Source organism: Oryzias latipes, chromosome 7 (assembly GCF_053564925.1).
Source record: "Oryzias latipes strain Hd-rR chromosome 7, Olatipes_Hd-rR_3.1".
In the NCBI taxonomy this organism is placed as follows: Eukaryota; Metazoa; Chordata; class Actinopteri; order Beloniformes; family Adrianichthyidae; genus Oryzias; species Oryzias latipes.
The window spans coordinates 25,030,397-25,057,936 of NC_136243.1; the positions used below are offsets into that span (position 1 = coordinate 25,030,397).

Consider the following 27,540-nt stretch of genomic DNA (forward strand, 5'->3'; position numbering starts at 1 on the left):
CACGACTCGCTGAGGAGGGGAAAAATACACAAAGGGAGGGAGGAGGGTGCAAAACAGACACAACTTTATTTAAAAAATGAAAAATAAAGAATTAGAATTAGAATTAAGATGGCAAATGTATACAAGATGCAATCACCCCGACCATTCGTTTTTCTGTGAATCCACTGCCAAAAAAATAAATAAAATAAAATAATCCAGGAAAGCCCTTACACAAAAAGTTTGGTGAAAGTACACTGTAACATTTGCCAATATTTAAAAATAATAGAATATTTTATTTGAATGACAATGTGTGATTTTTGTACATAGCAAACATGTCATTTCCTATTTATTATATTTGTTTTTCGTCCAGGTGTTTAAAATAACAAAATTACCTTATCAGAAAAAAAGAAAAAAACATGCAGACTTTTTTATTTATTTTATAATTCCACATCTGTTGAGTTAAACATGATACACTTTTCATGGGTTGAGCTTAAACATTTCAGGACATATATGCATAAGCTTTTTTTGTACATCATATTCAAGGTTTATGATAAATTCACAAATTTACCTCCAAAGAGCAATTTTTAAATACTTTTTATGCCAATTCTTGAATGCTCTTTTTTGATTGAGAAAGTGATAGAACAGTCTAAACATTACTTAAACTGAGAGTCCAGCCTCAGCCAGTGCGTTCTGTGACTGTCCAAAATGTCTGCAGTGCCTTAATCAGACCTTTGGGTATTCCTAGCCCTCCTGAAAAGGCTCCACCAGATGGCCTGTCCTTTTTTCTCTTCGACCCGTGATGGAATGAAAAGATTAGCTAATTAAACAAAGTCCCATATCCGTGTGAAAGACCTGCGAGAGTCCGCAGAGAGAGGACTTGCCTGCAAATCAATCCCCAATGCTTTGAATTGTGTCCAGCACAAGACATTGGTGAAAGCCAACATGTCTTTTTTTTTCAAAGCAACACTTAAATGCTTGAAATGAAAAGGTTACAAGAGATCACCTCAACAAACTTGGAGATGCGGTTGGTTATGTTTGATAAAAGACAGTTCTGTTGGCAATCACATGAAATAAAATCAGACTTGGATGATTACAGCCCTTTTATAAGCAGTAACAATGTCTTTTAATCCAAGAATGCCAGAGGGCAAATCAAAACTTGCAAAAGATTACAATCATTCAGCAACCATAAAAATAATAATTAAAAAAAACATTCATCCTTACAGCATTGTTTCCTGTCTCCAGAAAAAATGAGCACTTCTTTTTCTCTCTAGAAACAGTTTAGGAATCCAGCTCAAAGTAGACTTGTGATTTTGGTTTATGCATGCATACACCCATAATAAAAAAAAGAGTTGTTCTTTGTTAATGTGTCTTGTAGTAGGCATTCAACATAAATATTTAGGGCCACTATGGTGAGAGTATGCACACACAGATGGAACGCTTCACGGCTGATCAAACGTCTGCGTGCGCCTCAGATTGTCCCTGACACGGACAAACTCTGGGATCTTCTGCTGGTTCTCCCGTTGTCTGATCTCCTCCTGCTCATACTGAGAAAAGAGAGGCCACATCAGTCTGTTAGCTCCATATCTAAGCAATTAATAAAATCTGAAATGTACTTTTCAATAATGACTGATTTTTGAAAGTTCTCTAAGTTGTTTAAATATACCTGACCTCCTGCAGCTTTTGCTGCCTCTTGCGGAGCTCCATCTCTAGATCTGACGGCCCCTGTCGTGCCATCTCCTCCTCCTTGTGCCGCTCCAGTCTGCGCTGCTCCAACACTCGTTTCAGCTCTGGTTTCTCCTCCAGCAGGAGGCCCCTGAATGATCAGAGGCACAGTTACACTGAGATACACACCGAACACACAGAACTTGAAACTCTTCTCTGTAAATGCAGTTACTGTACTGTTTGTCTCTCTGTACCGTTTATGGCTAAGCAGCAGTTCTCTGTGTAGGTTTTGGTAGCTTGGTGCCTCTGCTGAGGAACCGCTGAGTTTCCTTGCTTGAGCAGGTTCAGCATTGCTGCAGTCCGCTGCAGAGTTATGGGACAGAGTCAGAAGGTCAGCAGGGATCTCTGAGGAACACACAAAAAACCCTCTAGACCATTACTCTATCCTTCTAATCTGATGAAATCTAAATTGAACATTTTTATGGCGAAACTTACGTCTAATTAAAAAATAATACCAATTTTTAAAAATATGTCAGTACAAAAAAGTCAATTTAATAGGCCCAGTCAGGCACTCGTCCGTTTAATTAAAAGATTGATCCATCTTCTGTTAACACTACTTGATTACTCAAATGTTTGATTTCTATGAATAATAACATTTTTGAATTCCTTAAAACTTTCCTTCCTAATTCCTCACTTCTAATCTTTTTCCTTTCACACACAGAGTTTTTGGTTACCTTTTTTGTTTTGTCCAAATCCTGGTTTCTGTGAGTTTAATTTGACAGAGAAAGAGAAATACCAGTCAGTACGTTCACATGTCAGTTATTTTGCAGTCCTCAAAAACATGTATGATGGAAGTTCTAAAACAGCTTTGTCTGTTGTGATCTCTCTCAGACTGCACACGGGTTATAATTGGATGAAGGCTATAACCGTTAGTGCCTGCTGCTTTTCTCAGAGGTGAACTGTACTCTCAAAGGTTACGCAAGAGATCCACCAACCAGTGAGTAATGCTACCAAGTTAGGTTTGTCCACAACTGATAACAAAATAAAAGAGGTATAGACTCCTTCTTATAAGGAAAATGGAAAGTCATTTAATTCCACTTCTAACATAATAACCCGTGATGATGGCTTGATGTCCTCGTGTTACCCAGAAAGACAGAGATGACTTACAACTCCCCTGAAACTGGATAACCTGGAAAAAGGGGGTCTATTGAGCATGGAGCAGATGGCAGGCTTTGCTTTGAAAGACCAAGTTTCTGTCCTACAGCTGACTGTTCTGATCTTCAGGCTTGGTCTCTGGGGATTGTTCTTTTTAATGTTCCTGTCACAGACTCACGTTAAATCCTGTTCTCTGCCGGACCCCTGCGGGGAGCCTGAGCTGACATATAAACCTGTCAGGATGTGCGACCTGGCAGAAGTCATTGTACATTTCTGCATAAACTCTATGTGATTTAAAAACATCTGTACTCTGCTCAATGACTCAAAGTCTGAAAGGTCACTGAATCCTTGAGTCTCCTTTCAGAAAGAAAAATTTGGGAAATTTCATAGCCTGGAGGAATATATTTGAGGTTCTGATCCCGTTAGTTCATAAGTATTTTTCCTTTATGGTTTATCGGTCACAAGTCTGAGGACTCAAATCATACTTGTAGAGAAAAGGTGACAGAACAACTCATTTTTATAATTGTTTTAACCTATTGACCTTTTTGATATTCACCCTATCTCTCACATCACATTCCATTCTGTTGGAGCCAACAACTAACAGTGATATATAACATTACTGGGCTGAACAAGAGCCTAATGACAGATTTGGCAGACACGATCAAGACCTGTGGCTCATCACAGAGGCAGCAGAGAAAGAAAAAACACACATATGAACTCACTTTTTTTACAGCTGACCCCTCCATGGCAAGATGGTGGAGTTTTCCTGCGTTTATCAAGCTCCTGTATTCCTGATTTAATCCATTCTTGAATGAATCAGACGTCCTCACTCAGTCACCCCGTTGCCTGCGTCTTCATTTCATCCAAGGCAAACATATTCTTGTTGATGAGGGATCCACAGGCTTGAAATGGCACCTAGCAATTGTTAGTAGTGGTAGTAGACTCCGAAATCCCATTACGCCATTCAAGATTACTTCACAACCCCCCACAAGGCCTTAGGATGTTAGATTAGTAAATTGTTGTTGACGCAAATGCAGCTCAAAACCAATCAGTGTTCTCTTCTGCCAAGCAACCCATTCTGCTGTTTGCAGAACTGGATTTTTTGTGTTTGAACACTTTTAGTTTTTAACAGAAAAGCAAATGTTAAATGTGAAAAATTGCAGCACGTAACATTTAAAATATGAGCTCTATTTATATGATTGTAAACACAAATGATAAGAAAGTTACACAAGGAAACATAGCTAAATGGATACATTATGTTTGAAGTGGCTAACATCCAGTCATTTTTATTGCTTTAAGGTTCTACACAGCAAAAAAGAGAACTCATATGAAACAAAGCAAAGAGACCCCTGTAGAACTCCGAGTGAAAATAAGCACACTTGTTTTTTAAGAATACATGTTCATTTTAAAATTTGCTCTTAAAGTTGTTTTATTGAATTTGTTTAGGATGGGGAAACTACTTTTAATTGTTTGTGTATGACTTTTTTCCCCACCATTTATAAAAGGAAGACTAATGTGTTTGAGATAATATTGTCATGCTCCAAAACCTAAGTCTGCTCCTCTTAAGAAATGAAGAACAGGGTGGATGTTTTCCCTCAGAATATTTTTGAGGAGTGGCTAATTAATTTTAACTATTCAAAAATTGATAAATGTTTTGGTCCTGAAGCTTAATACCATTTAATTGCCATCAAAAATTTTCACCATTGTGATGGAACAGTAAAATATTGTAATCATTTACATTAAATGAAACAAAAGAAACACCTGTTATGTTGTTTAGTCTTAGCAAGTTTTTAATTTTGTTTTATTTTTGAAATGGTTTACTTAAAGCAATGAAATAAGAATAATACACAAAAACAATACGATCATCAGTTATACATTCATACAATGACGAACCAAACTTAGGATAATTAGACTTGTTAAAAAATATTGCTTGAAAGAGAGTGGAAGGAAGCGAACTTACACAATCCCACCCCTGTTCTAACGTAACCATTTTATTACATGATTTTTCATTATCCGGTTCTTGGCTTTTATCACACAAATGTAAGAATCCTGAAGCATCAATAAAGCACATGACAAAGATGAAATACTTAAATTATTATGTAAAAAATAACTTTTAGAAATCAACATGGCAAATGCAGTTCATTTATCCAAAATATATGCAAAATACTATATCAGTAAAATAGACATAAAACTGTTTCAAAACCTTCATAGCAAATTTGGATCAAGTATCAAAAATTTAAATATGTGCATAATTATGTTACATTAGGAAATATCAACAATCCATTTTCAATTTTTGGAGCAAGTGCAGTTATATCATTAGAAATCAATCAATTTAATCATTTCAATAATTGATTAAGCATTTTTATTTATATATTTTATTTCTTATAATAAGGTAATGCTGTGAAGTAAAATAAAAAAGGTCCATATTCTGTCGAATGACCAAGTTTTTAAAAGGTTTTAAAACATAATGAATTCAAAATGGAATCACTCAGGTTAAGACAACTATTTCATACTTTACCTAATTAAAATAAAAGCATTTTGAATCATTGTATGCAATATGACAAACTATTTATTGATTTAAAAAAAATGGGGCAAAAAACATCAAGTATGAGTAAAGTGTTTTTTTATAACTAACACAGTGTACATTTCCTGTTTGTATGTCGTCAGCAATTTAATTTAATTTAAATTAACTTAAATGTATTTATTTTATTTTATTTTAAGTATAACAAATGTTTAAACTTGAATCTTGACTGTTACCACAAAGCGTTTTTTACGCGAGTGTTTTCATCTTTTTGTCCAGAAAAACTGTTTTTTGACAATAACCCCCAGACCGTATAATAGTATTTATTCAATAAAACAATAACATTCTCATTGACTGTCCCTGATGGCCGCATGAGGGCGACATGGTGCCTGTCAGTATCCCATGATTCCTAGCGGCAGTAGTTTTTAAACCGGATCCGGAAAAACAACTTCATAGTCTGTCTGCGTGTGTGAGCGAGAGCGATTGTCTGAGTGAATGTGTGAAAGCATGTGTGTTTTATTTATTTATTTTAATGTAAAAACCTACACACTGATCTTATTTGATCTGGTCAGAGTTTGGCTCTGCTCCGACCGGAAATGATAGGAAACGCGCTGGCGAGCCCCCGCGGCCATGAGACGCCGGCGACCAAAATCGAAAGGGCCGCCACGCTTCGTGCTGTGGTCAGAGATGATGAATTGATCAGATATACTAGTTCTTTGTGAGCTTGCGGTTCGCCTCAGGTTTCACGCAGGACAATGAGTATAGAGGCGATTCTGATCTAACCACAGCCCGGGAGCAACGTGGAACTGCAATCGTGTTGGATTGTTGAAACCGGTTCTCGCCATCGGGCACCGTACCCTTTCGGCCACCGTACCCACGTTCTCTACTTGTATTTTTCAAAAATTCTAGTAATCTAAGTTAAAAAAAAGTTCTGTATGTACTGGCAAGGGTACGGTCCAAGAAGTATTGGAACACAACTAAAAAAAAAAAATCCCACTAGAGGTTAATAATGTACTAGAAATCAGGAAATGGAACTGTATAAACTACCGAATGCGAAAAAGTCTTGACTACTGAAGATTTGGTTTATCCTATAATGATCTATAACCTAGTGATTGAAAAACCAAAGCGTTCTGAACCGATAAGAATCAAATTAAATTCAAATGGTTTATTTGACACAAAAATAGTGACATCTATTGACCAAGCAAGTCATGAAAGAGTCATGTGTTTAGTTATGTGCAGGAATGAAACTTTTATGATTTACAAAATCTGTGTCTTTCATACATAATCATAATTCAGTTGCCACATGGTGATATTTCATGCATACAATATTGTAAAGCAAATACTGTTTGATTGCAAGATTAGTTCAATAAATAACAACTTTCATAAAAGAAATAGAACAGTAAAATGCTTGTGCTACTGCTAATATATCCACACATTCAGTCTGTCTGTGCTAAATGTGTGGATAAAAGAATTTATATGAAAAAATGTCAGGTTTTTCAATCAATTTCTGATTGCAAATGTCAGTAAACTAAAATTTCTTCTGTATTTTCCCTTTGTTTGTAAAGGAATGTGACCACAGAAACAATGCTAGCAAAGACTCCTCCATTTGTATAGTGATGGGAATTCTGCTTCCTCTTACAGAGAATGGTTCCGTCTGGCTTGGCTCACCTGAAACAGCAGACCTTTTCAGCTCCCAATCAGCTCTTCAGATTGTTTTGTTGCTTTAATTAATTTAATATGAACAATAATATAAAATTATACACAAAATGAATTGTTCTTGCTAAAAAAGTGTTTTTATTAAAATGTGCTTTATATGAACATGCTTTTGTTTGTTAACTGCTGATGTAAGAAATAAATTATAAAATAGAAAAAACTACACTCCTACTCAAAACTATCTAATGTTTGGACTTTTTCATTTTAAACAAATTTAAAGTGAAAAAACAGAAAACATAACAGCCACAACACAAAATATAAATTTAAATGTGCAAAACAAGAAAAACAAGATTTTAATCATTCATAGTGAAAGTTGGCATTTAAAATGCCTAAGTGTCTCAGTTTCAGTCAGTGATGATGTGCTCTGGTTTTAAGATTCTCTCAGTTCTCAGGTGCGGGTTGCATTTAGAGCCGGTTATAGATGGAATTCTTTTCTTGCTCTTGATTCTCCATGTTTTGCTTGCTTTCCTGTTGTCAGACTCATTACTACTCTCTCAACGGCAAAGCCACAAACACAGAATGAGTTATGTCTCTCTTTAAGAACGGGCATGTTCATAGGCTGCTCTGAATTCAAAACTGCTGCGAATGGTGGAGAAGTGATGAAATGGAGATTTATTTGGAAAGTCACCTGATCAAATGCAACTATTATTTATTATAGTATTTATTAAGTATAATAAATACCTCTCTAGAAACAAGTTATGTGCCACAGTCTTTTAAATATGTAGTTGTGAAACCTATTCTAAAAAAGCTCAATTTAGATCCCGGCAATCTGGCCTGCAATAGTCCAATATCAAATCTCCCCTTTATAATAAAGTAAAGAAGAAAAAAAATCTCCCCTTTGTTTCAAAAATCATAGAATGAGTGGTAGTTAAGCAGCTTTACCGCCACCTACAGGACAATAGTCAATTTGAAGATTTTCAGTCAGGGTTCAAACTACACCACAACACTGAAATTGCACTATATAGAGTCTCTAATGACTTATTATTGGCCTCAGAAAAGGAACTACTGTCTATTCTGGTCCTGTTAGACCTCAGTGCAGGCTTTGACACTATCAACCACAGTATTTTACTCCAAAGATTAGAGTATGACATAGAGATCAGAGGATTTGCCCTCCAGTGGTTTGAATCCTATTTATTCGATAGGGACCAGTTTGTTAATGTAAATGGACAGTCCTCTCATGGAACTCGAGTTAGCTACGGAGTCCCACAGGGCTCAGTTCTAGGACCCTTCCCCTTTATGCTTTATACGCTGCCCACTATTGATTGTCACTGTTATGCGGATCATACACAGTTGTATTTATTTGGAGGTAGAGCCTTTAGCCATCAAGCCCCTGTTCTATGGGATAAGCTCCCAGTTCATGTAAGAGAGGCCAACACAGTTTCTACATTCCAAGTTAGGCTTAAAACATTCCTCTTTATTTCCAGGCAAGTAATAGAGAATATTTATCTTATTATTAACATGTTTGAATTAAACTTAAAAACAACAACAATTAGTTGCTGGTGGGCTGCTCCAGATCCTGCACCACACACACTTCAAGACATAATCTGATCCCATTGCAACAACAAAAATAGTTGTCTTTTACAAATATCTTTTTAAAATTGTGTTTATTTATTAATTTAACAGGGTTAAATAAAAAATAAAAAAACAGTGCCCTTTTTTGGGGCTTGGAGGAGGTTGCACTAGTATAAAATTAATAACTGTGAGAGAGTTTGTTTAATGTAAACAGTTTAAATATGTACAGGTGTTTCTATTTAGTACAGAATGTTTCAAATACTGGTTACTTTATTTCTCAGTATAAAAGAGTAAAACATTTTTTTGGGGGGGGGTGGGGCACTGTTTAGAATCTTACGTCATCAAATGTGGACACACGTGACCTATCTTCACCAATCATCTTTCAGCTTTGCCTCGGGAAAGCGCGGCAGGGCAAACTGTTCTTCCCATCACTAGTATATCAGTGTCTGTTGACATGGCTGAGCCTAGTAAGAAGCAGCGGCTCAGCCACCATAACAACAGTTCACAGACTCCTTCCAAGGCCTTCTATAAGACCAGGGATGTCGATGAAGCTCATCCGTTTGTGGAGGGCTCCATTCTGCGCATCACCATGAAAAACTTCCTGTAAGTTCCACCTCCTTTTCACTAGTCACACTAGTTAAGCTAGCTATGCTAACGCCAAACTACCGTAAAAGCTTAGCCTCTACATTTGCTCTGACAAGCTGACATATGATATGTTTTACTGAAGCGTGTTTTGGTTTACCGATGTTGTAGAAGAGGAATAAAGTCAGTAAGCTGGGCTGTTTTTGCTCCGTTAACGTAGAACTCATCAGTTGTGTATGTTATGTATTTTAATTCTAAACGACTTCAACTTTAGAAAAATGAAAACTCTTTTGTCAGGTTCGGATATGATGTAGTCTACCAGTAATTGTTATTCTTACGTCTTTAAACTCAAATGTATTTTTTCGTCTTTTTTTAATTTACAAAATTTGGAAAATATTAAAAGCAAAGAGCCAATGTCACATTTGTGTCTGAGAGTTTGACAACCCAAAACTGAAAGTGCCAATTTAATGTCATCTGAATTATTTTCAGTGATGTTAACTGAAATCTTCCAACATCCTTAAATTGTCATAATATTCAATAAAGGGAAAAAAACATCACATGATTTGCAACAAGAATGACAGAATCTACAGAATAGATGAAAAGTGCATTAATATAGTGTAAAACACAGTTCTCTACACTTCATTGCATTTCTGCATCATCTTTGAACAGTATTAGAAAATGTGAGATTCAGTCTTCAGTAACATTCAGTGTACTAGTGTCAAGCATGAGTTTTACAGTTCCACAAACCACATAAACAGGTTTCTACGAGTACCTTTATGTATGTTTATTGTGTTAAAATCGCGTTGTGTGTCACTGTGCTTTAATCTTCTTCTCGTATCATTAATTTAATTGAATTGTTGAAAAACAGATAAAACCCGTAATGTTGATGTTTTTTGTTTGAAGAATTAAAGTGTGACTTTCCTGCATGTGGCTGGAAAATGACCGGTGTCTTCGCTGTACTTTGGCAGGACCTATGACTACTCTGTGGTGTGTCCTGGACCAAATCTGAACATGATTGTTGGTGCAAATGGAACTGGCAAGTCCAGCATTGTTTGTGCCATCTGTCTGGGCCTGGCTGGAAAGACCGCTGTTCTGGGGAGAGGAGATAAGGTAAATGTACTGTTGGGATTTATTTAGTTGAAGTGTGTTGATGAGATTCTCTATAAAAGATCAGAGTAACTGGTAGATTTTGACAGAAGCCTTAACCTTGAACAGTTCAGCAATGTTGCATCCCATGACTCACTTAAACTTTGGCCAAATATTTACTTGTTGTGAGGAAACTGATCATTCTAAACAGGACTGTAGATAAAAATAAGGTTAAGGTCGTACCCTTCAGTTTGCTGCACACAGAAACGAATGAATAATGACTCAGAGACAAAACTTATCTTTTGTGGAAGTTTTACTTCGTACAAACACGAAGGGGACAGACAGATGAATATAGTGCATTCAAAGTCTGAACACCGAAGCTCAGAGAGATGGTCTTGGTATAAGAACCCTGCATTTGCATATTCAGAAGATCATACACTGGACAGTGGTGTGAAAATCACGGCCACAGGTTGTTGCAGGCGAGATGCTCGAAGGTCAAGAAGCTTCAAGTGTCACAAACAGCACAAACACCAGCACACACAAAAAGGAAAAAGGGAGGATGAGGAATGCTATGAGAAAACAGTCTTGGTTGTGCTTTCTTCAAATGTAATATAATTTTGAGATGATAATACATGCTTAGTGACTTAAGTTTAAACCATTAGTGTAATAAAAGTTAAAGGCAGTTTCTAACTATTCTTCACACTTGTCCTTATCAATTAAATATGCTTCCAACTTATGTTTGTTATAGATTTTAAGTTCACTCAAATACAACAGGGACATTACAGAAATAAAACGAAATGGCACATAGACGTTTTTTACCCCTTATTTTGAGTTCAATGATACAAACAAAGCAAAAACATGTACCGGTAGGACAAACCTAAACCTATAAATCACTTAACAAACAAGGGGGTGTTGCAATGTTCAATACACAGAAAAGGACAAAAAGGGAAAAAAGGAGAGAAAAAAGCACAGAAATGTATACATTTTTGGAAAAAAGTTAGAATTGCTGCAAGGACTTTAAACAGGTTTGACTTCCTTTACCTTTTTTTCAGGTTGGGCTTTATGTGAAGCGTGGCTGCCATAAAGGGTCCATTGAGATTGAATTGTAAGTTATGTGAAATAATTTCCACAAAGTCACTCATTCTTTTAAAAACAGACATTTCAGCCACAGTTGTTTTATAGAAAAAGCTTACAGCTCCTTAACATTGGTGCCCTTAAACATACTTATTTTTTGTAACTGTCTCTGTTCTGTTGTTGAAGGTACAAAACAGGAGGTAACATAGTCATTAACAGGGAGATCCATGTGGAAAATAATCAGTCCCTTTGGATGCTGAATGGGAAACACTGCAACCAGAAAACGGTAGAAGAGGAGGTCAAGGCTCTGCAAATTCAAGTCGGCAACCTCTGCCAGTTTCTTCCTCAGGTATGTGTTTGTGAAAGTGCCAAGGGTTTAATAGACAGAAAACTGCTCAAGTTCCTTCATGTTGTGTTTTTCCCAACAGGAAAAAGTTGGTGAGTTTGCCAAAATGTCTAAGATCGAGTTGTTGGAGGCAACTGAGAAGTCTGTGGGACCCCCAGAGATGTACGAGTACCACTGTGAGCTCAAAAACTTCCGCAACAAGGAAAGAGAATTGGAGGTAATAGTTAAAGCTTTATGGTTTATTTTTTGTACTTTTGTTTTCTGGGTTTTGAGCAAAACTGTTTTCTGAGGGTTTCGTCGGTTTTTGAGATTCTAATATTTCATTGTAGAATGTTGTAAAGGAGAAGGCAAACTTCTTGGAGAAGGCCAAACAACGAAATGAGAGGTACAAGCATGATGTCAACCGTTATTATGAAAAGAAGAGACATCTGGATGTCATTGAGCTTCTGGAGAAGAAGAAACCATGGGTTGTAAGTGTGTCACTTTGGTTTAACAAGAAGGAGACAAACAAACAAACAAACAAACGGGGCATCTTTCCTGTTTCTGTTTCCTCCTGGCAACAGGAGTACGAGACTACCCGTAAGGAACTTGAGGGTGTCAGAAGGGAGCGAGAGGAGACCAAAAGACAGCTTTCTGCCCTACGACAGGCCCAAACTCCCATGCTAAGAAAAATTCAGGACATTGATGACCAGCTGAAGCCCACTGAGGCACAGATGAAGACCAAGGTAGAGAGACGGTGCTGCATTCTGCTCAAGACATACAGAAGCTGACATGTATTTATGAGATGTTGTCAACTGTTGTCCTAACACACAGCAGGTCAGGGAAAGTATTTGAAAGTCAGCGATTCTGCAAAGTGTCCCATTTAAAAAGGTGAGAGAGGTCTGTAATGTTTACCACAGTCAGTCTCTCTGGGATCTCACCATGCTGTGATTGCACCAAATAGGGCTGCAGGGTATGAGAAAATCTGTGATGTACGTTATTAGTGATCAATATTCCAATGACGAATGACTTGCGATACAGAACAAATCCTGCAACGTCATTTCCATTTCATTTCATCAGTTTTATTGAAATAAAAGTCAATATAACTAAAATTTTACTCCAAATGACCCTCGTCTACATAAGAACCAGGCATCTCACATTATAACAGTTGACCAATTCGATTGGTCAACTGTTATAATGGATCCGTTTCCCACAGAAAGTAAAACACAGGGAGCTGCAGCATTTGTTTTTAGAAATCCCAGTGTTTCCAGTGAATGGCATCATTTCACTCATTGTTAAAGTTTGTGAAGAGATGTTCCTTTTATTGTAACCTCTGTCATTTAATGCGTTCCAATGAGATCTATTTCACGAGGGGCCACAAAACGAGCAAATATGTTGTAAATAACCAGCAGTTAATCCACTTGTCCAATAGATTTTTGTCAGCAAACAACTTTTCTTCTCATCTCGATCAGCATGTCTTTGGGCTAAAGCTGCATGTTTATTTTGGCACATTTGAGACATTTTTGTTTGCCAATTACTCATTACATATTATTCATAGTGGTAAAGTCTTTGAAAGCAAACAAATCTGTCCAGGTGCCATTAAAAGAACTGTTTCTTCAGGAACTACAATTTTTTCTAAATTATCTATCGTTGTCCTACCTGGGTCGAAACATTGTTGGGATTACACGCGACGGGAGTGGTTGCGGTGACGCAGGACGATAGTCTCATAGAACTTTACTCAGAAAATGTCTACATTTAGATTTTTTTTAACCTAATACTCAGCCCGTTAGTTTTTTATGAACCTTTTCTGTTTTCTGCTTGCCAATCGTAGTCGTCGGCACAGGGGAGCCGCTCCAGGGACGAGCAGCTCCCCTGGTTCCGATCCGCTTCTGGTTCAGACCTGCTCACGAAAAATACAACAGCTGGTCAACATACGACCTGGAGAGGTTGTGCATGATCAGGCTTTTATTCACTTCTCATTTAACCTCATTCAACATGTTCTGTCTTTTTTTAGAAGAGATTCCCATCCCATAACTGACTGTAGTCCACGTTCACAGCTGCAGACACGCCCCCTCCGCGCGTTCACGCTGCTCTCTTCCTCCTGCCCGCTCGCACATCCCAACGGTGTTAAAGGCACCACGTCAATCTTAGAACCGTGATAGTTATTTTACAAACTCACAGAGAGCCGGGATGAAAGAGCTGCATGGGGCTCCGGAGCTCTAAGTGATCGCTCCAAAATGATACACGCTGTAACTCTTACCGTAATTCCAACGGATTCTCACGCAGGGAAAAGCTGTTTTTCTCCATATCAGAACCAGCAGGTTAACGTAAACACTTCACTAAGGTAAAGTGCTGTGTATCAGCACAAAGCTGCCTTGCTCAGCTTCAGAATCCGTTGAAATTATGTCATTTAAGTGAAGAATAATGGTAAATGGAAGAACATCAACACTGGAGCTAAAGCTTTGGTGTTAAAGGGTTAACATCCTCTCTATCTTGTGCTGATACGACTGACACATGATACGTGAGTTACAAAACAAATGGCAGCTAAACATTGAACAGTGTCGCCAGCTTCCTGCAGGTTCTGGTGTCTGGTGGTGTAAATGGGTCATAAAATGACAAAGCTCAGAAACTCGAGTCTGTTCAGCATCAGATGCACTTTTTTGTTTTCACATTCTTTCTTCAAAGTTGAATTGTACCAATGATGAACATTACAGACCAAACTCATCTTTTTAAGTGGAGCATCAATGAATCACTTTTTAAAAAAAAAAAAAAAAAGAGGAGCATCAATGAATCAGGGCTGCATGGTGGTGCAGTGGTCAGCAGTCTTGCCTCACAGCAAGAAGGCCCCTGGTTCAAGTCCCGGCTGGGGGGACCCTAACCAGAACATCAATGGGGGACCTTTCTGTGTGGAGTTTGCACTTCCTCCCACTGTCCAAAAACATGCTTCGTAGGTTAATTGGTCACTCCAAATTGTCCATAGGTGTGAATGTGAGAGTGGCAAGGCAAGGCAAGGCAAGTTTATTTGTATAGGACAATTCGTACACAAAGTAATTCAAGGTGCTTCACAAAACAGAAAAATGCATTAAAATCACAATACATCATAGAAATAATCAACGTAAAATTTACTTTAAAAGAAAAGGAAAAAAAATTGAAAATTGATTTAAAAATAAAGGAAGGAAAGGAAAGAAAAGTGCAGATAGGACCTTTCAGTCATATACACGGCTAAATTTTAAGTCTAGATTTGAACATGAACACAGAAGAGGCCTGTCTTACGACTTCAGGGACGCTGTTCCAGATTTTAGCAGCAGAATATTGACAGCTGATTCCCCTTGTTTAGTTCTGACTCTGGGAATCAACAGGTGGCCGGCCCCTGAGGTCCTCAGAGTACGAGATGGTTCATATGGCACTAACATGTCAGAGATGTACTTTGGTGCTCGGCCTTGGAGAGACTTGTACACAAGCAGAGCTGCTTTGAAGTCTATTCTTTGAGGTACAGGGAGCCAGTGCAGAGACCTGAGCACAGGAGTGCATGGGTGTGTGATATGTGTGACCCTGCGACAGACTGTCGACATGTCCAGAGTGTTCCCTGCCTTTGCCCATAAGTGGCCGGGAAAGGGTCCGGCAGCCCCGTGACCCCGAAAGGGATAAATGGAAGAAAAAGAATGAATGAATCAATGACTGGCTTTTGCCCCACTGCAACTGTCTCTTTAAAAAAACACCCACCTGCAGTCAAAGTCTAAAATATTTTATCTTTTAATTAAATCCTACCGGTTTTCTTATAAGTTTATTTTTCATAAATGCTTGAGAAATATAATTTTCTCAAGATTCATGAGATGTTTTTGATGTTTTTCAGACTGCAGCTATCAAAGAAGCCTCTTTAAAGTGCAAACAGAAACAGGATCAGCTGGACCGAAAACACAAAGAGGTGAGAGGTTTTTGTTCTGTTCTGTTCTGGGCCCCCCTATGCCAGGCCCTGGTCTGGGAGGCGGATGTGATTGCCCGGCGGGAAGTTGTTCTCTATCTGCTGCAGCGGCGGACGTCTTAGTGTGGGAATGGCTTGGTACTCTCCCTCCTTCTTTTTAGATTTCATCATCCACTTTAGAAGAACATAAAGATCCACTCGAGCACAGGTGCTGTCTCACCTTTGCACAGATAGTTTGAGTGATTAAATGAAACATTTCACATGGGTTGGTCCGAATGCATAAGTGTGTGACCGTCAGTTGTATTGTGTACATGTTGACATATCTTGTATGTGGGCATTTTTGGAGGCATTTGGGTGTGTGTGTGGACAGCCCCCCCCCCCCTTGGATTTGTTGCCTTATGCTGCTTCGCGGTTCTATTCCCCTCCTATTTAACGCCCCCCCATGCCTCTCTCTTCATCCCTTCTTTTCTTTTCCGTCTGGTCCAACAGATATGAGTAAGATGAATAAAGTTTAGCCTAAATAACAAAAGAGGTTTATATAAAGGTACACTTAGTGTGTCAACTGTTTCATAAACCCCATTGTAGCAGTAAAATATGTCCAACACAAGAGGCTTTCAGCTCTCATCTGTAAAAAACAAAACAAAAAACGATGCATATTTTTTGGCAGAACAAGCGTAATAAAAAAACAAAAAACTCCCAGAAGAACTTAGCTTACTCCCTTCTGTGCAGGTAGATGACATCAAACAAGCGTTGAGACTGAAGCAGATGGAAGAAGAGGACCACCAGAAACGAATCAGTAATACGAGGCGGGCCATTGATGACCTAAAAGCAGAGTTGGCCAAAGTGGCTGACCAACCAGACGTAGCGCCACAGATTAATGCCGTCAACCTGGAGCTGAGGCAGATCCAAGAGGAGAAAGCCAAGATCGAAGGAGAGAAGGCGGATTTGCGTAGGGAGAAGGACAACCTCATAGCTGAGTCCAGAAGTAAGTCTGCAGGAAACGTCAAACAAATGCGATGTCCCAGCCCGTTTGCGCCGTGTTTTCCATGTTGAACCATCATAAACAAGTTTAGCAGAATGTTGGATAAAAACGTTTTTGTTCTGTAGCATTGGAAAAGAAACTGAACGACATGAACAATATGATGAATGTGAAGGAGGAGAAGCTGCGAGGACGTCACAGGGACACATACACTGCCCTTCAGTGGCTGCGGCAGAACAAAAGCCTCTTCCAGGGGGAGGTCCATGAACCCATTATGCTGGTGGTGAGTTCCACAGAAAAGGATGACTTTTTTGATTTGTTAAGACTCCAAACATGTGAACACAGAATAAAGAGTAAATGTGACACAACTGTCCTTTTTGTTTCTGGCAGTGATGATGTCAGGATTGTCTTGTACCATTTTTGACGAATGTCCTGCTTTTACCTTCAGATCAACGTGAAGGATAATCGCTTCGCTAAATATGTGGAGAACCACATCGCATTCCAGGACCTGCGTGCGTTTGTCTTCCAGAGGAAAGATGACATGGAAAAGTTCATGACTGAGGTCAGGGGGGTCCTTGATGTCATATAGAAATGCAGTTTGACAACAGTTGGTAGCAAACGGTGAAAGGAAAACCTCCATAAACTGGTCTTTGTAAGCCTGTTGACCTCCTGCAGTTGTTCAGTTTATTACTTTTTCCCGTTTGCTCATCAGGTCCGCGACAAGATGAACTTAAAAGTGAACTCTATTTCTGCTCCAGAGGAGTCTTGTTCTAAGCGCCCGCCTTCAAGGAATATTGAGTCTCTGAGGTAAGTGAAGATGTCTTTGATCACTGAAATGACTATAAAAAAAAAAAAAAAAGTGATCTCTGTTTTACTGTTGTGGTGAATAACAGTTATCGAATATTCCACATTTTATTTTAAAATCACATAAAGAGATCAACTAGGACAGGAAAAAATGATCTTTGTGTTTGTTAATATCTATTTGGGTAAACTTTCTGCATTTGCAATGCCACAGGTTAGTTTATTTAGTCACACGGCAAATTAAACATGACATGGGTACTTGTGTGTCTTCTGGCCTTGAGTTGTTTCACTATATTCAAATGTTAGGACCGTATGTTTCCATATCAAGTGGCGGCTTATTTGGCTGCAGTGATGCAAATGATGGCTCACATTTCAGACTCATTTTTCTGAGTATTCCTTTAGACCAGATACTTTAGTACATTTTAAGGACATCCAATCTAAGTACAGTAGGTGTTGGTTTGTCCTTCTAGATTTATATGGAATATTGTGATCACAAGTGATTCAAAAGGTTTTCTTTAAATGTAAAGTAATGTTTCTGCACAATCTGGAATGATCATGTTTCAAGTCCCACTCCAATAATCTGTTGATCTATTTTCTTTTTTTTTTTTTTTTTTTTTTTTTTTTTTTTTTTAACTTGTCCTGTCCAACAGCTGGGCAGTCAGATGAGAGCTGAGGGCCTCTTGGGTTGGACATATTTTACTTTAACAAGAGGGGTTATTAATCTTCAGACAAACCAAAGGTATGTCTGAATAAACCCCTTTTGTAATTGAGGCCAAACTTTATTAATTTCAAACATGTCTGAAAATCTTTGGTGTTGGACCGGACGGAAAAGGAAAGAGGGGAAGAAGAGAGAGGGACGTTAGAGAGAGGGGGGGGTAGGGGGTGATAATAGAAGGGGAAGGGGGATAAGACCATGAAGCAGCATAAAGCAACAAGTTTACTGGTTGTTAATCATTATGGTAAGGTTTAAATGTAAAAAAAAAAAAAAGGGCGGAGCCTGTCCACACACACACTCAAATGTTATAAACACACCTGTTAGTTGCAAAAATGTCCACCTGTCGACATGTACACAAAACAGATAGTGTTCACACGCATACTTATGCCTTAAAACCAACTAGTGTGAAATATTTCAGTCATTCAGTCTGTTGAGCTAACACCTGTGGTCAGGTGAGTGTTTATGTTCTTCTAAAATGGAGGGTGGAACGTGAAAAGAAGGAGGGAGAGTGCCCAGCCATCCCCACCCCAAGACCCCCACCGCACCAGCAGCGGCAGCCGGAATCCCCCCAACGCCACACGGGAACCGGCAGGGAACAACCGCCGCCCGGGCGACCAAGCCCGCCACCCAGGCCAGGGCCAGCAGGGCCGCCGCAAGGCCCCCAGAGCCAGAGAGCAGGGAGGCACGGAGGGAAAGAGAGCGCCGCCCCAGCCCAACCAGGAGAGCAGCCCCCCCGCCGCGCCGGGAGAACCCAACGCAGGGCCCCACCGGAGAAGGACGCCCACAGCCCCAGACGAGCACCCCACCACCACCCAGGAGTTCCGGGCATCTCCCCGCCCCAACCCCAGGTACGAGCCAGGACCCCCCCAAGGGAGACCCGCTCCGCACTCCAGGCAGCCATCCGCCCGGCCCACGGTTGGTCCAGGGAGGAGCGAGGCAGGGGCCCGCCGCCCCCGCCCAGGAGGGGGGAACCCCGGGGAAAAAAGAGGGCCCACAAGGGGTGTTGTAAATATGGCCCGACCAGGCTCGGCCACAGTTGGAAATTTGGCAGGGCCCAGCACTCAGGAGCAAGGACCAGAACCCACCCCCCAGGGACACAAACACCCCCGGCTCAGATATAATGTGAACCCCCCCACCGTGCGGAGAGAGCACCGCCGGGCCCAGGAAGCCGGCACCCCGGGGACACGGCCGCCGTTGCAAAGGGGCCCGTACCCCCCACCAGGGAAGAGGCAGGGGACAGATGGTCCTAGGTCCCACCTTCCTTGCAAAATGTGTGTGCGTGTATGTGTGTTTGAGAGAGTGTGTGTGTGCATGTGTGTGTGTTTATGTTGGGATGTATATATTGAGGGGGGGAGGGGTGTATGTACTAAGGGGGGTGCAGTTAAAATTGGCGGGTAGGGCACTAAGGGCACATCTCCTGATTACTCACAGTGACGTCCCCTCACCCTCCCCACCAAGGGGCCCTAAACGTCTAAGGTGCGGTTAAAATTGGCGGGTAGGGTGCTAGGAGGACATCTGCTGCTTGCTGGCAGTGATGTCCAAGCACCCCCCCTACCAAGGGCCCTACATGTTTAAGGTGCAAATAAAACCGAAAGAGGGGGGGCCCACTCCATACGGCAACCATAGGAGGGGGGCCACTGCCTAGTAAACCCCCCCCAAGGCTCATCGCAGGCTAAGCCCCCCACCCCCTCACCCTATTATGAGGTTATATGAGGAAGGGGGCAAGTTGGGGACAGCTGATAGACTGTCCCCCGGTGGTCAAACAGCTGTCCCCCGCCCCCCCCCCCCCCCCCCCCCGCCCCCAACAAGGGGGCCAGGCCCACCCAGCCCAGGGGCCCCACCCCCCCCACACAGAGAGAGAGGAGCCAGAAAGCGTTGGCCCCCCCCCCGGAGCAAGCCCAGGCCCCCACCCCCAAACGCCGGCCCTAGAAGAGCTCTGGTCAGGCCTCGACGGGACCGAGGCAGCCAACCGGCCGGGGAAACCGCCGATGGCCTCAGCGGAGACCCCGACCCGTCAACCCCCCCTGCCCCGTACCAATAGTGGCCCCCATCCCTCCCCCAGAATGCCCCCCCACAGGACAGGGCCGACAAGACCCCCCACCCCACCCCCCCCCAGACCCCGCAGCCGAAGCGGATGACACCCAGAGCGACCGGGGGCCCCAAGAGGGTTGTCCCGTCCCGCCCCAGAGCCAGGGAAGGGCCGATCCCAGCCCCAGGTGTAGATGGGAAGCCCATCCAGCGCCGCTGGGCCCCCCCCCCGAGCAGCGCCCCCCGCCAACCCCCCCCAGCACAGGCAAACGGACCACCCCCCAAGCCAAGCCAGACCACCACCCCACCCCCCCACCACGCACCCCCACACCCAAGCCCAGAGGACCACGCAGCGCCCCAGCCTGCCCCACCCAGGCGCCGGACCCGACCCCCCGACCAACGGAGCCCCCACCACCCCCCGCCAGGCCCCGGAGGCCCCGACCCCCACCCCGGCCTACGGCAGAAGGGCAAGGAGCAGCGACGACCAGGCCCCCCCCACCCCCTAAGTCATGGAGTTAGCCATGGGAGACCAGAGAGACTGAATTCTTTCAAAGTTACTTGAACTTTGGGCTGACATTTTTTCCAAGCTGATATGATCAAGCAGCAGATTTCTGTGTTGACTTATATTTATATTTTTCTTGCTTTTTCAATTTATTAAAATAGTTTTTTTAGCAATGCAAAGAGTTATGAAAATGATAGAGCCTAATCCTCCTTCAACATCGATGGCACTCATGTCACCAAGCACACAAAGTGACGGTGAAGCTGTGATTGAAACCTTAAGCCAGACTGATAAATCGGCACATACCTGCTGCCAGAGAGCCTGGACAGGCGTGCAGAACCACAGTGCATGCATGTAATTATCGGGTAGATTACTTTCACAGTGCTGACAAATGTCTGAGTTGCTGAGACCCATCTTGAACATCCTCTGTCCAGTGTAGTAAATTCTGTGTAGAGTTTTGAAATGGATTAGCTGCAGATTTGGACTTTTTGTCATTTTAAAGGTGTTTAGACAAAGTTCTGACCAAAAGCTTTCATCTGTGCTGATGCTCAAATCCGCATCCCATTTTGTTGTCGGAAGTGAAATATTGTTATCTAAATTACATAAAAGTTTGTATATTTTGGAGAGAGTTTTATTCATTGAGAAATTGATCAGAGTGGTAACTACATCTGGTAGCTTTAAATCGTTGTCTCTGTATTTAAACTTTTTAGTAATAATTGATTTAAGTTGCTGATATTCCAAGAAGTTATATATTCCATGTTTGTCTTGAAGTTCCTGGGGAGTTATGAATCTTCTATCAATAATTATATGCTCTAGTTGTTTTATGCCCCCTGCTTCCCAAGCTGGGAAATGGATAATTTTTTTGTTTATGAGGATGTCTGGGTTGTTCCAGATGGGTGTCATTTTGCACGGTTGAATTGATGATTTTGATATTTTGAGAAATTCCCACCAGGCTGTTAAAGTGGCATTTATATTAATACTAAATAAACAATCCTGTTTTTTAACTATTTGGCTGATATATGGAAGATCTGACAGGTTGATCTTCCCACATAACGCCTGTTCCAAGTCTAACCATGAGTTGGTTTCTGGATTATTTTTAACCATTTTAAGATGTATTGTAATCTATTTGCAAGAAAGTAATTGTGGAAGTTAGGTAATTCTAATCCTCCACAGCTTTTTGCAGATTTTAAAGTTGTTGTGAAATGTTGATCTATTTTCATGATTGTGCCGCTTTTGGCAATATTGGAGCTATCCAGCCGTACAAGAACATGTTAAAAACACAATTTTGGGTCTTTTGAATCAGTGTATGTGCCTCCATGGTGATCACACGAAATCTTAGAAAGCAGTCAAACCATACATTTGCAGCTGGAGCTCAATTGCTTCATCTTTTACAGGCTCAGTACATCACACAAACCTTAGTGTTTAATTTACAAATTGATCCGTGTGATAATTTAGTTAGTTGAACAAAAATCAACTGGCCAAAAATTAGCTTGAAATACTTATTTAGTCAAAGCTGAGTTTAGATTTAGAATACAAGGTATTCTTCAGAGATTAAACAGTTTTATATAAAATTAAAAACATGATAAAAACCAATTTTCTAAATGGTCTTAGATTCTAATGCCCTAAAATGTAACTTTAGGTTGGCATGTTAGCAATAGTAACTTCCTCACTTGACAACAACAGCCTCTAGCTGTATCATAGGACCTTTCTTTTGTTTGTAAAAACTGCAGCACCTTCATTTCACTCGTAAATACACATTGATGTTATTATTTGACATTTGCAGGCGTTTCGGCTTTTTCTCTTACCTTCGGGAGATGTTTGACGCCCCTGATGACGTGATGAGTTACCTGTGTCACCAATACAAGGTGCACGATGTGCCAGTGGGCAACGAAACAACCAAAGCTATGATCAAAACGGTAAGTTTCTGCCATCCTTGGAGCAGGAAACGGATCATTTTAACTTGAAATGAAGACTTTTTTAGAGATTTAGTCTAAAGAATTTCGCCTTTTTTTAAAGCTTTAAATCCCACATGACATTATACACTTTCATGGCAGTAAATTGCATTTTTTTTAAAGAATACTTTTTTTGAATGATTATATTCATATTTCTTTCATTTTTTAGAGTTTTATAAACTCGAATTAAAAATTAGCTTTGAAAGATCATCTAACGGTTTCTGATAATTTACAGTTTTTTACCCTTAACCTTGCACTGCCTTGAATTTCCCAGGTGATCGAGGAGCCGTACCTGAAGGTGTTATACACAACAGAGGAGAGGTACACAGTTAGAAGGTCCATATATTCCAACAAGATCAGCACTAGTAATTCTGCAGTGCACCCCTCCCAGTACCTCTCTTTCACTGTGGATGCTGAAGAAAAGCGGATGCTGGAACAGAATTTAAAGGTTGGATAAATTGTGTTCTTTACCGGTGTTTTAAGAAGTATTGCCTCCCTCTTTTTAGTGTTTTGGAACTTGAAAGACAGATGATGCGTTTGGCTGTTCTGGAGTAAGTAAGTCACATTGCAGTTGTTTGTCTTTGCTCCAACCAGCGCTGTGGTGTGATGCTTAAAGAAACTGATGATAGGCTGAAAGCCCTGCAGAAAGAAGCTGCCATGCGAGACCGTCGCGACAATGAACTGTTGGCAGAAAAGAAGCGTCTGTCTGAACTTAAGGGGAAGAAGAGGCAGCTGGAGCAGAAAATCAGTACCAAACAGGACAGGTAAGCCTGTCTTACAGGTACAAAAGTCTGGCATGGACTTTGAAAATATTTTAAGTTTGTTTGTATTTTTTAATTTTTGCATTTAGTCTGAAGCAGATGGAGAACAGTGTTATTGATCTAAACAAAGTTGAAGAAGAAACTAAAAAGAAAATTGCAGCTGTCAATCATCAGAAGGTGACCATTGTCTCTGCATTTATGGCCCAAATGAAGGTACGGACAATTAAACTTTATTGGAACCAAACTGCAATTTAAAAAAAAAAAAGATCCTCATTGATCCTGAAGCTCAATAACTTAATGTTGTTTTTTTCTGCAGCTGAGAGCCAAGCTCTCCATGGAGAAAGTGCATCTGGCTTTTGAGACGCTGGGACTGATGGCAGAAAAGTCCAAACTGGAGAATGATTGCAGAGGAAGTGCGACCGAGCTGAAGGCCATCGATGTAAATGTTTTTCTCGCACACCACTGACACACTTTTAAATTGTAAGCTGGTTCTGCTCTCACAACATTTCACAGAACCCCCCCCCCCTTCACATGTTTTGTTGCAGCAAAAGTGCAGCCGCCTGGAGCAGAGGAAGATCCAGCTGACGGAACAGTGCAAAGGCATGTTGAAGAAGGCAAAGGCCATCTGCAAGATGCAAAATGATTCCTCGTTACCTGAAGACCTGCGCAATGTTAGTGCCCATTCTGCTGTCCTGTCCTTTACAGTGAAGCTTGTTCAGCTTCCATTGCTTCTATCAAGACATTCTGCAGAAGGTGTGTCCAAAAGTTTCAGGTGAATTTCTTTGTTGTCATTGCAGGCTTTTAGCAAGCTGCCCAACACACTGGACGAGGTTGATGCCATGCTAAATGAGGAGCGGTCCAGAGCCGAGTGCTTCACTGGCCTCAGTGAAAATGTGAGTGCATGACACTCGCTTGCACAGACTGTAAAGTAGTGCTGAACATGTATGATTTTTTTTCCCCCATTTCTGAAGGTTGTTGACGAGTATAACAGGAGGGAGCTGGAGATCAAGAATCTGGAGAAGGAATTTGAAGAGAAGACTGCTGCCCTCAATGCCTACAAACAGAATATATCAGAGGTGCAGAGATCTCACATTCCCCTAGTAATTGTAGTGATATGATTCTGTTTATTTTCTGTTAAAATGCATGTCTGTGTGCGACAGGCTAAGGAGCGCTGGCTGAACCCTTTAAAGAATCTTGTTGAACAGATAAACAACAAGTTCAGCGAATTTTTCCGCTCCATGCAATGTGCAGGAGAGGTTGATCTGCACTCAGAGAATGAGGTAAACCACGATGCACTACTTTAAAAAAAAAGATTAGTAACCCAGCATGCTACAGTTCCCTGAATTTAAGTGTGACTATTTTTCACAGAATTAATTTTTGTTTTATTTCAAAATGAAAAAATGATTGCTCCACTGTCTTTACATAGGAAGAGTATGACAAATACGGGATTCGCATTCGGGTCAAGTTCCACAGCAGCACGCAGCTGCACGAGCTGACGGCTCACCACCAGAGCGGAGGAGAGCGCAGCGTCTCCACTATGCTTTACCTCATGGCTTTGCAGGAGCTCAACCGCTGTCCGTTCAGAGTGGTGGATGAAATCAACCAGGTATACTTCAAGAGCAACGCTGTTGACACCAATCCGGCCAACCCCCTCTTTAAGAGAAAGAGTTCATGATGAAACACGGATGTTTTACTTCAAATTGAATGAGTTTCAATGGGGTTTCAAAATGCCTGTCTTGAACTACACTTACTGGCCACTTTCTTAGGCACCTTGCTAGTACCGGGTTTGACCCCCTTTTGCCTTCAGAACTGCTTTAATCCTTGGTGGCATCGATTCAACAAAGTACTGGAAACATTCCTCAGAGAGTTTGGTCCATATTGACACGATAGCATCAGACAGTAGCTGCAGATTTGTTGGCTGAACATCCATGATGCCAATCTCCTGTTCATCCACATCCCAAAAGTGATCAATTGGGTTGAGATCTGGTGACTGTGGAGGTCATTTGAGTCCAGTGAGTTTATTGAGTTTATTGTCATGTTCAATAAACCAATCTGAGCTGATACCAGCTTTATGACACAGCGCCTTATCCTATTGGAAGTAGCCATCAGAAGATGGTACACTGTGGTCATAAAGGGATGGACACGGTCAGCAACAATACTCAGTTTTCATGGAGTTGTAACAATGCTCAATTGGTACTAAGGGGCCCAAAGTGTGCCACGAAAATGTCCCCTACACCATTACACCACCAGCCTGAACTGTTGATACAAGGCGGGCGGGGGGGGGGGAATCCAAATTCTGACCCTACCATCCGAATGTTGCAGCAAAAATGGAGACTCATCAGACCAGGCAATGTTTTTCTAATCTATCGTCCATTTTTGGTGAGCCTGTGTGAACTGTTGCCTCAGTTTCCTGCTCTTAGCTGACAGGAGTGGCACTCGGTGTCGTCTTTTGTTGCTGTAGTCCATCTGCCTCAAGGTTGGACGTGTTGTGTGTTCAGACCTCAGTTGTAACCAGTGGTTATTTGAGCTACTGTTGCCTTTTCATCAGCTGGTACCAGTCTGGGTATTCTCCTCTGACCTCTGTCATCAACAAGGCATTTCCATCCACAGAACTGACACTCACTGGTTATTTTCTCTTTTTCAGACCATTCTCTGTAAATCCTAGAGATGGTTATTGGTGAAAGTTTAGCAGTATCTGAAATCCTCAGACCAGCCCGTCTGTCACCAACAGCCACGCCACGTTCAAAGTGACTTAAATCCCCTTTTTTCCCCATTCTGATACTCTGTTTGAACTGCAGCAGATCATCTTGACCACATCTGCATGCCTAAATGCACTAAGTTGCTGATATGTGATTGGCTGATATGAAATTTGCGTTATCGAGCAGTTGGACAGGTGTGCCTAAAAAAGTGACCAGCGAGTGTATGTCATGGTTTTCTACAAGTATAGTTTTTTTGTCTCTCGATTCTCACAGCTTATAAACAAACTCCATACTTGTCTTGCTTGTGACTCTGTCTGTTGACATTTTTCCTCTCTAGACATCTTAAAGAATGTGTTTTGCTTTTCAGTTGGATCACACTGGTTAACTCATAAATGTGTGTTGGGTCCTTTTTTGTGTGTAGGGAATGGATCCCATAAATGAGAGGAGGGTGTTTGACATTGTCGTTCGCACTGCTTGCAAAGAAACAACTTCTCAGTACTTCTTCATCACACCAAAAGTATGTTTTGTTTTTTTTTCACAGACACACATCTACTTTTTTGTTTGTGGGGAAAAAAGGGAAATCTTACTCTTGATTTATTCTGAACTCAATGTTCCTTTTTTTTTTTAACAGCTGCTCCAAAATCTTCAGTATGCAGAGGAGATGACTGTTCTTTGTGTCCATAACGGCCCTGAGATGCTTCCTCCCACTGAATGGAACAAAAACGCTTTCATTAGACGACGTCTTCAGAGGAAAGCTCAGGCCTAAATACTTCTGGCCAAAAACAGAACAGACTTTGACATTCATTACATGCATCTAAAATCTATTTGGATAAACAGTCTTGTCATTTTTAAAACTGTATTGTTTAAAAGAACTGTATTTTCGTATGTGTTCTTCCTTTTGCACCTTTTGGTTTTTGTTCAACACTGAAAAAATGTTTTGATAAAACCCCAGAGATTTTTTTTTTTCTCCTTTCAATAAAAGCTGCTGTTTATTGTTTCCTATCAAAGATTTTTACTAAAGAAAAAAACAAAAGTGGTGAAAACAAGAAAATAATTAATTTCCAAGTTCTGAAGCTGCAGGTCTTCAAAGCTTTCTTCTTGCTGCAGTAAAACTTGCTGGAGATGTCGAGCTGAACTAATCCTGTTCAGATGAACAGAATCTATCGATTTTCCGGTAAGTACTTCCATGAGTCATTTTAGGGAAGCATGACCAACTCCATACTATCAGTTAGGTACTGCACTGCAAAAACAAGCCCTTAAGAAACGGGTAAACATCCTAACCCCATTGCTAGATTTTCCTTAAATAGCAAATAAAAAATGTAATAGTAAGAAAAATTGACAAATTACTATTTTAGAAAAAAATTACAGGTTTCCTCAAACTAAGATTATTTTGCAATCAAAAAACTTGAGATAAAAATTTTTCTTGCAAGACAGAAGTAAGACATATTTTTAAACAAGGGTGTTATACTTTCTTAAGAGTTTGTTTTTGGAGTGTCAGATCTATTGGCCAGACTTGTATGTTTTAGTTTTCGCTGCCATTACTGGCAGAACTGTACCTGAATGTAAGTTTGCATG

General features: G+C 40.8%; 2 protein-coding genes and 1 non-coding gene across 6 annotated transcripts; 2 read left to right on the plus strand and 1 right to left on the minus strand.

Moving 5' to 3' along the window:
* Positions 1 to 42: 42 nt before the first annotated feature.
* On the minus strand, positions 43 to 3,762 carry LOC101161402 (protein FAM107B). Of its 4 annotated transcripts, none has more exons than XM_004070415.5 (5): positions 3,519 to 3,762; positions 2,376 to 2,403; positions 1,896 to 2,004; positions 1,648 to 1,792; positions 43 to 1,523 (listed from the first exon to the last, which is right to left on the minus strand). In XM_004070415.5, exons 1-5 carry the CDS (start codon positions 3,540 to 3,542, stop codon positions 1,419 to 1,421), a joined length of 411 nt encoding a protein of 136 aa, XP_004070463.1. In that variant the 5' UTR covers positions 3,543 to 3,762; the 3' UTR covers positions 43 to 1,418. The 4 variants fall into 4 exon arrangements, with proteins under 4 accessions (XP_004070463.1, XP_078806809.1, XP_020560272.1 ...); XM_078950683.1 differs by having other exon boundaries at positions 1,643 to 1,792; positions 3,519 to 3,758; XM_020704613.3 differs by having other exon boundaries at positions 1,896 to 2,046; positions 3,519 to 3,723.
* A 2,018-nt stretch (positions 3,763 to 5,780) lies between these two features.
* LOC111947703 (small Cajal body-specific RNA 2) lies at positions 5,781 to 6,099 on the plus strand. The gene has a single exon (XR_002873595.1).
* Positions 6,100 to 8,931: 2,832 nt separating this feature from the next.
* Positions 8,932 to 26,967, plus strand: smc5 (structural maintenance of chromosomes 5). The gene is made up of 24 exons (XM_011477036.4): positions 8,932 to 9,145; positions 10,093 to 10,234; positions 11,263 to 11,315; positions 11,471 to 11,633; positions 11,713 to 11,847; positions 11,960 to 12,100; positions 12,194 to 12,355; positions 15,463 to 15,534; positions 16,261 to 16,516; positions 16,639 to 16,793; positions 16,959 to 17,072; positions 17,223 to 17,317; positions 22,337 to 22,469; positions 22,780 to 22,953; positions 23,100 to 23,269; positions 23,356 to 23,479; positions 23,583 to 23,705; positions 23,812 to 23,937; positions 24,064 to 24,159; positions 24,238 to 24,342; positions 24,427 to 24,546; positions 24,693 to 24,872; positions 26,387 to 26,482; positions 26,597 to 26,967. The coding sequence occupies exons 1-24, from the start codon at positions 8,997 to 8,999 to the stop codon at positions 26,729 to 26,731; spliced, it is 3,219 nt and encodes a 1,072-aa protein (XP_011475338.2). The 5' UTR covers positions 8,932 to 8,996; the 3' UTR covers positions 26,732 to 26,967.
* The last annotated feature ends 573 nt before the right edge of the window (positions 26,968 to 27,540 follow it).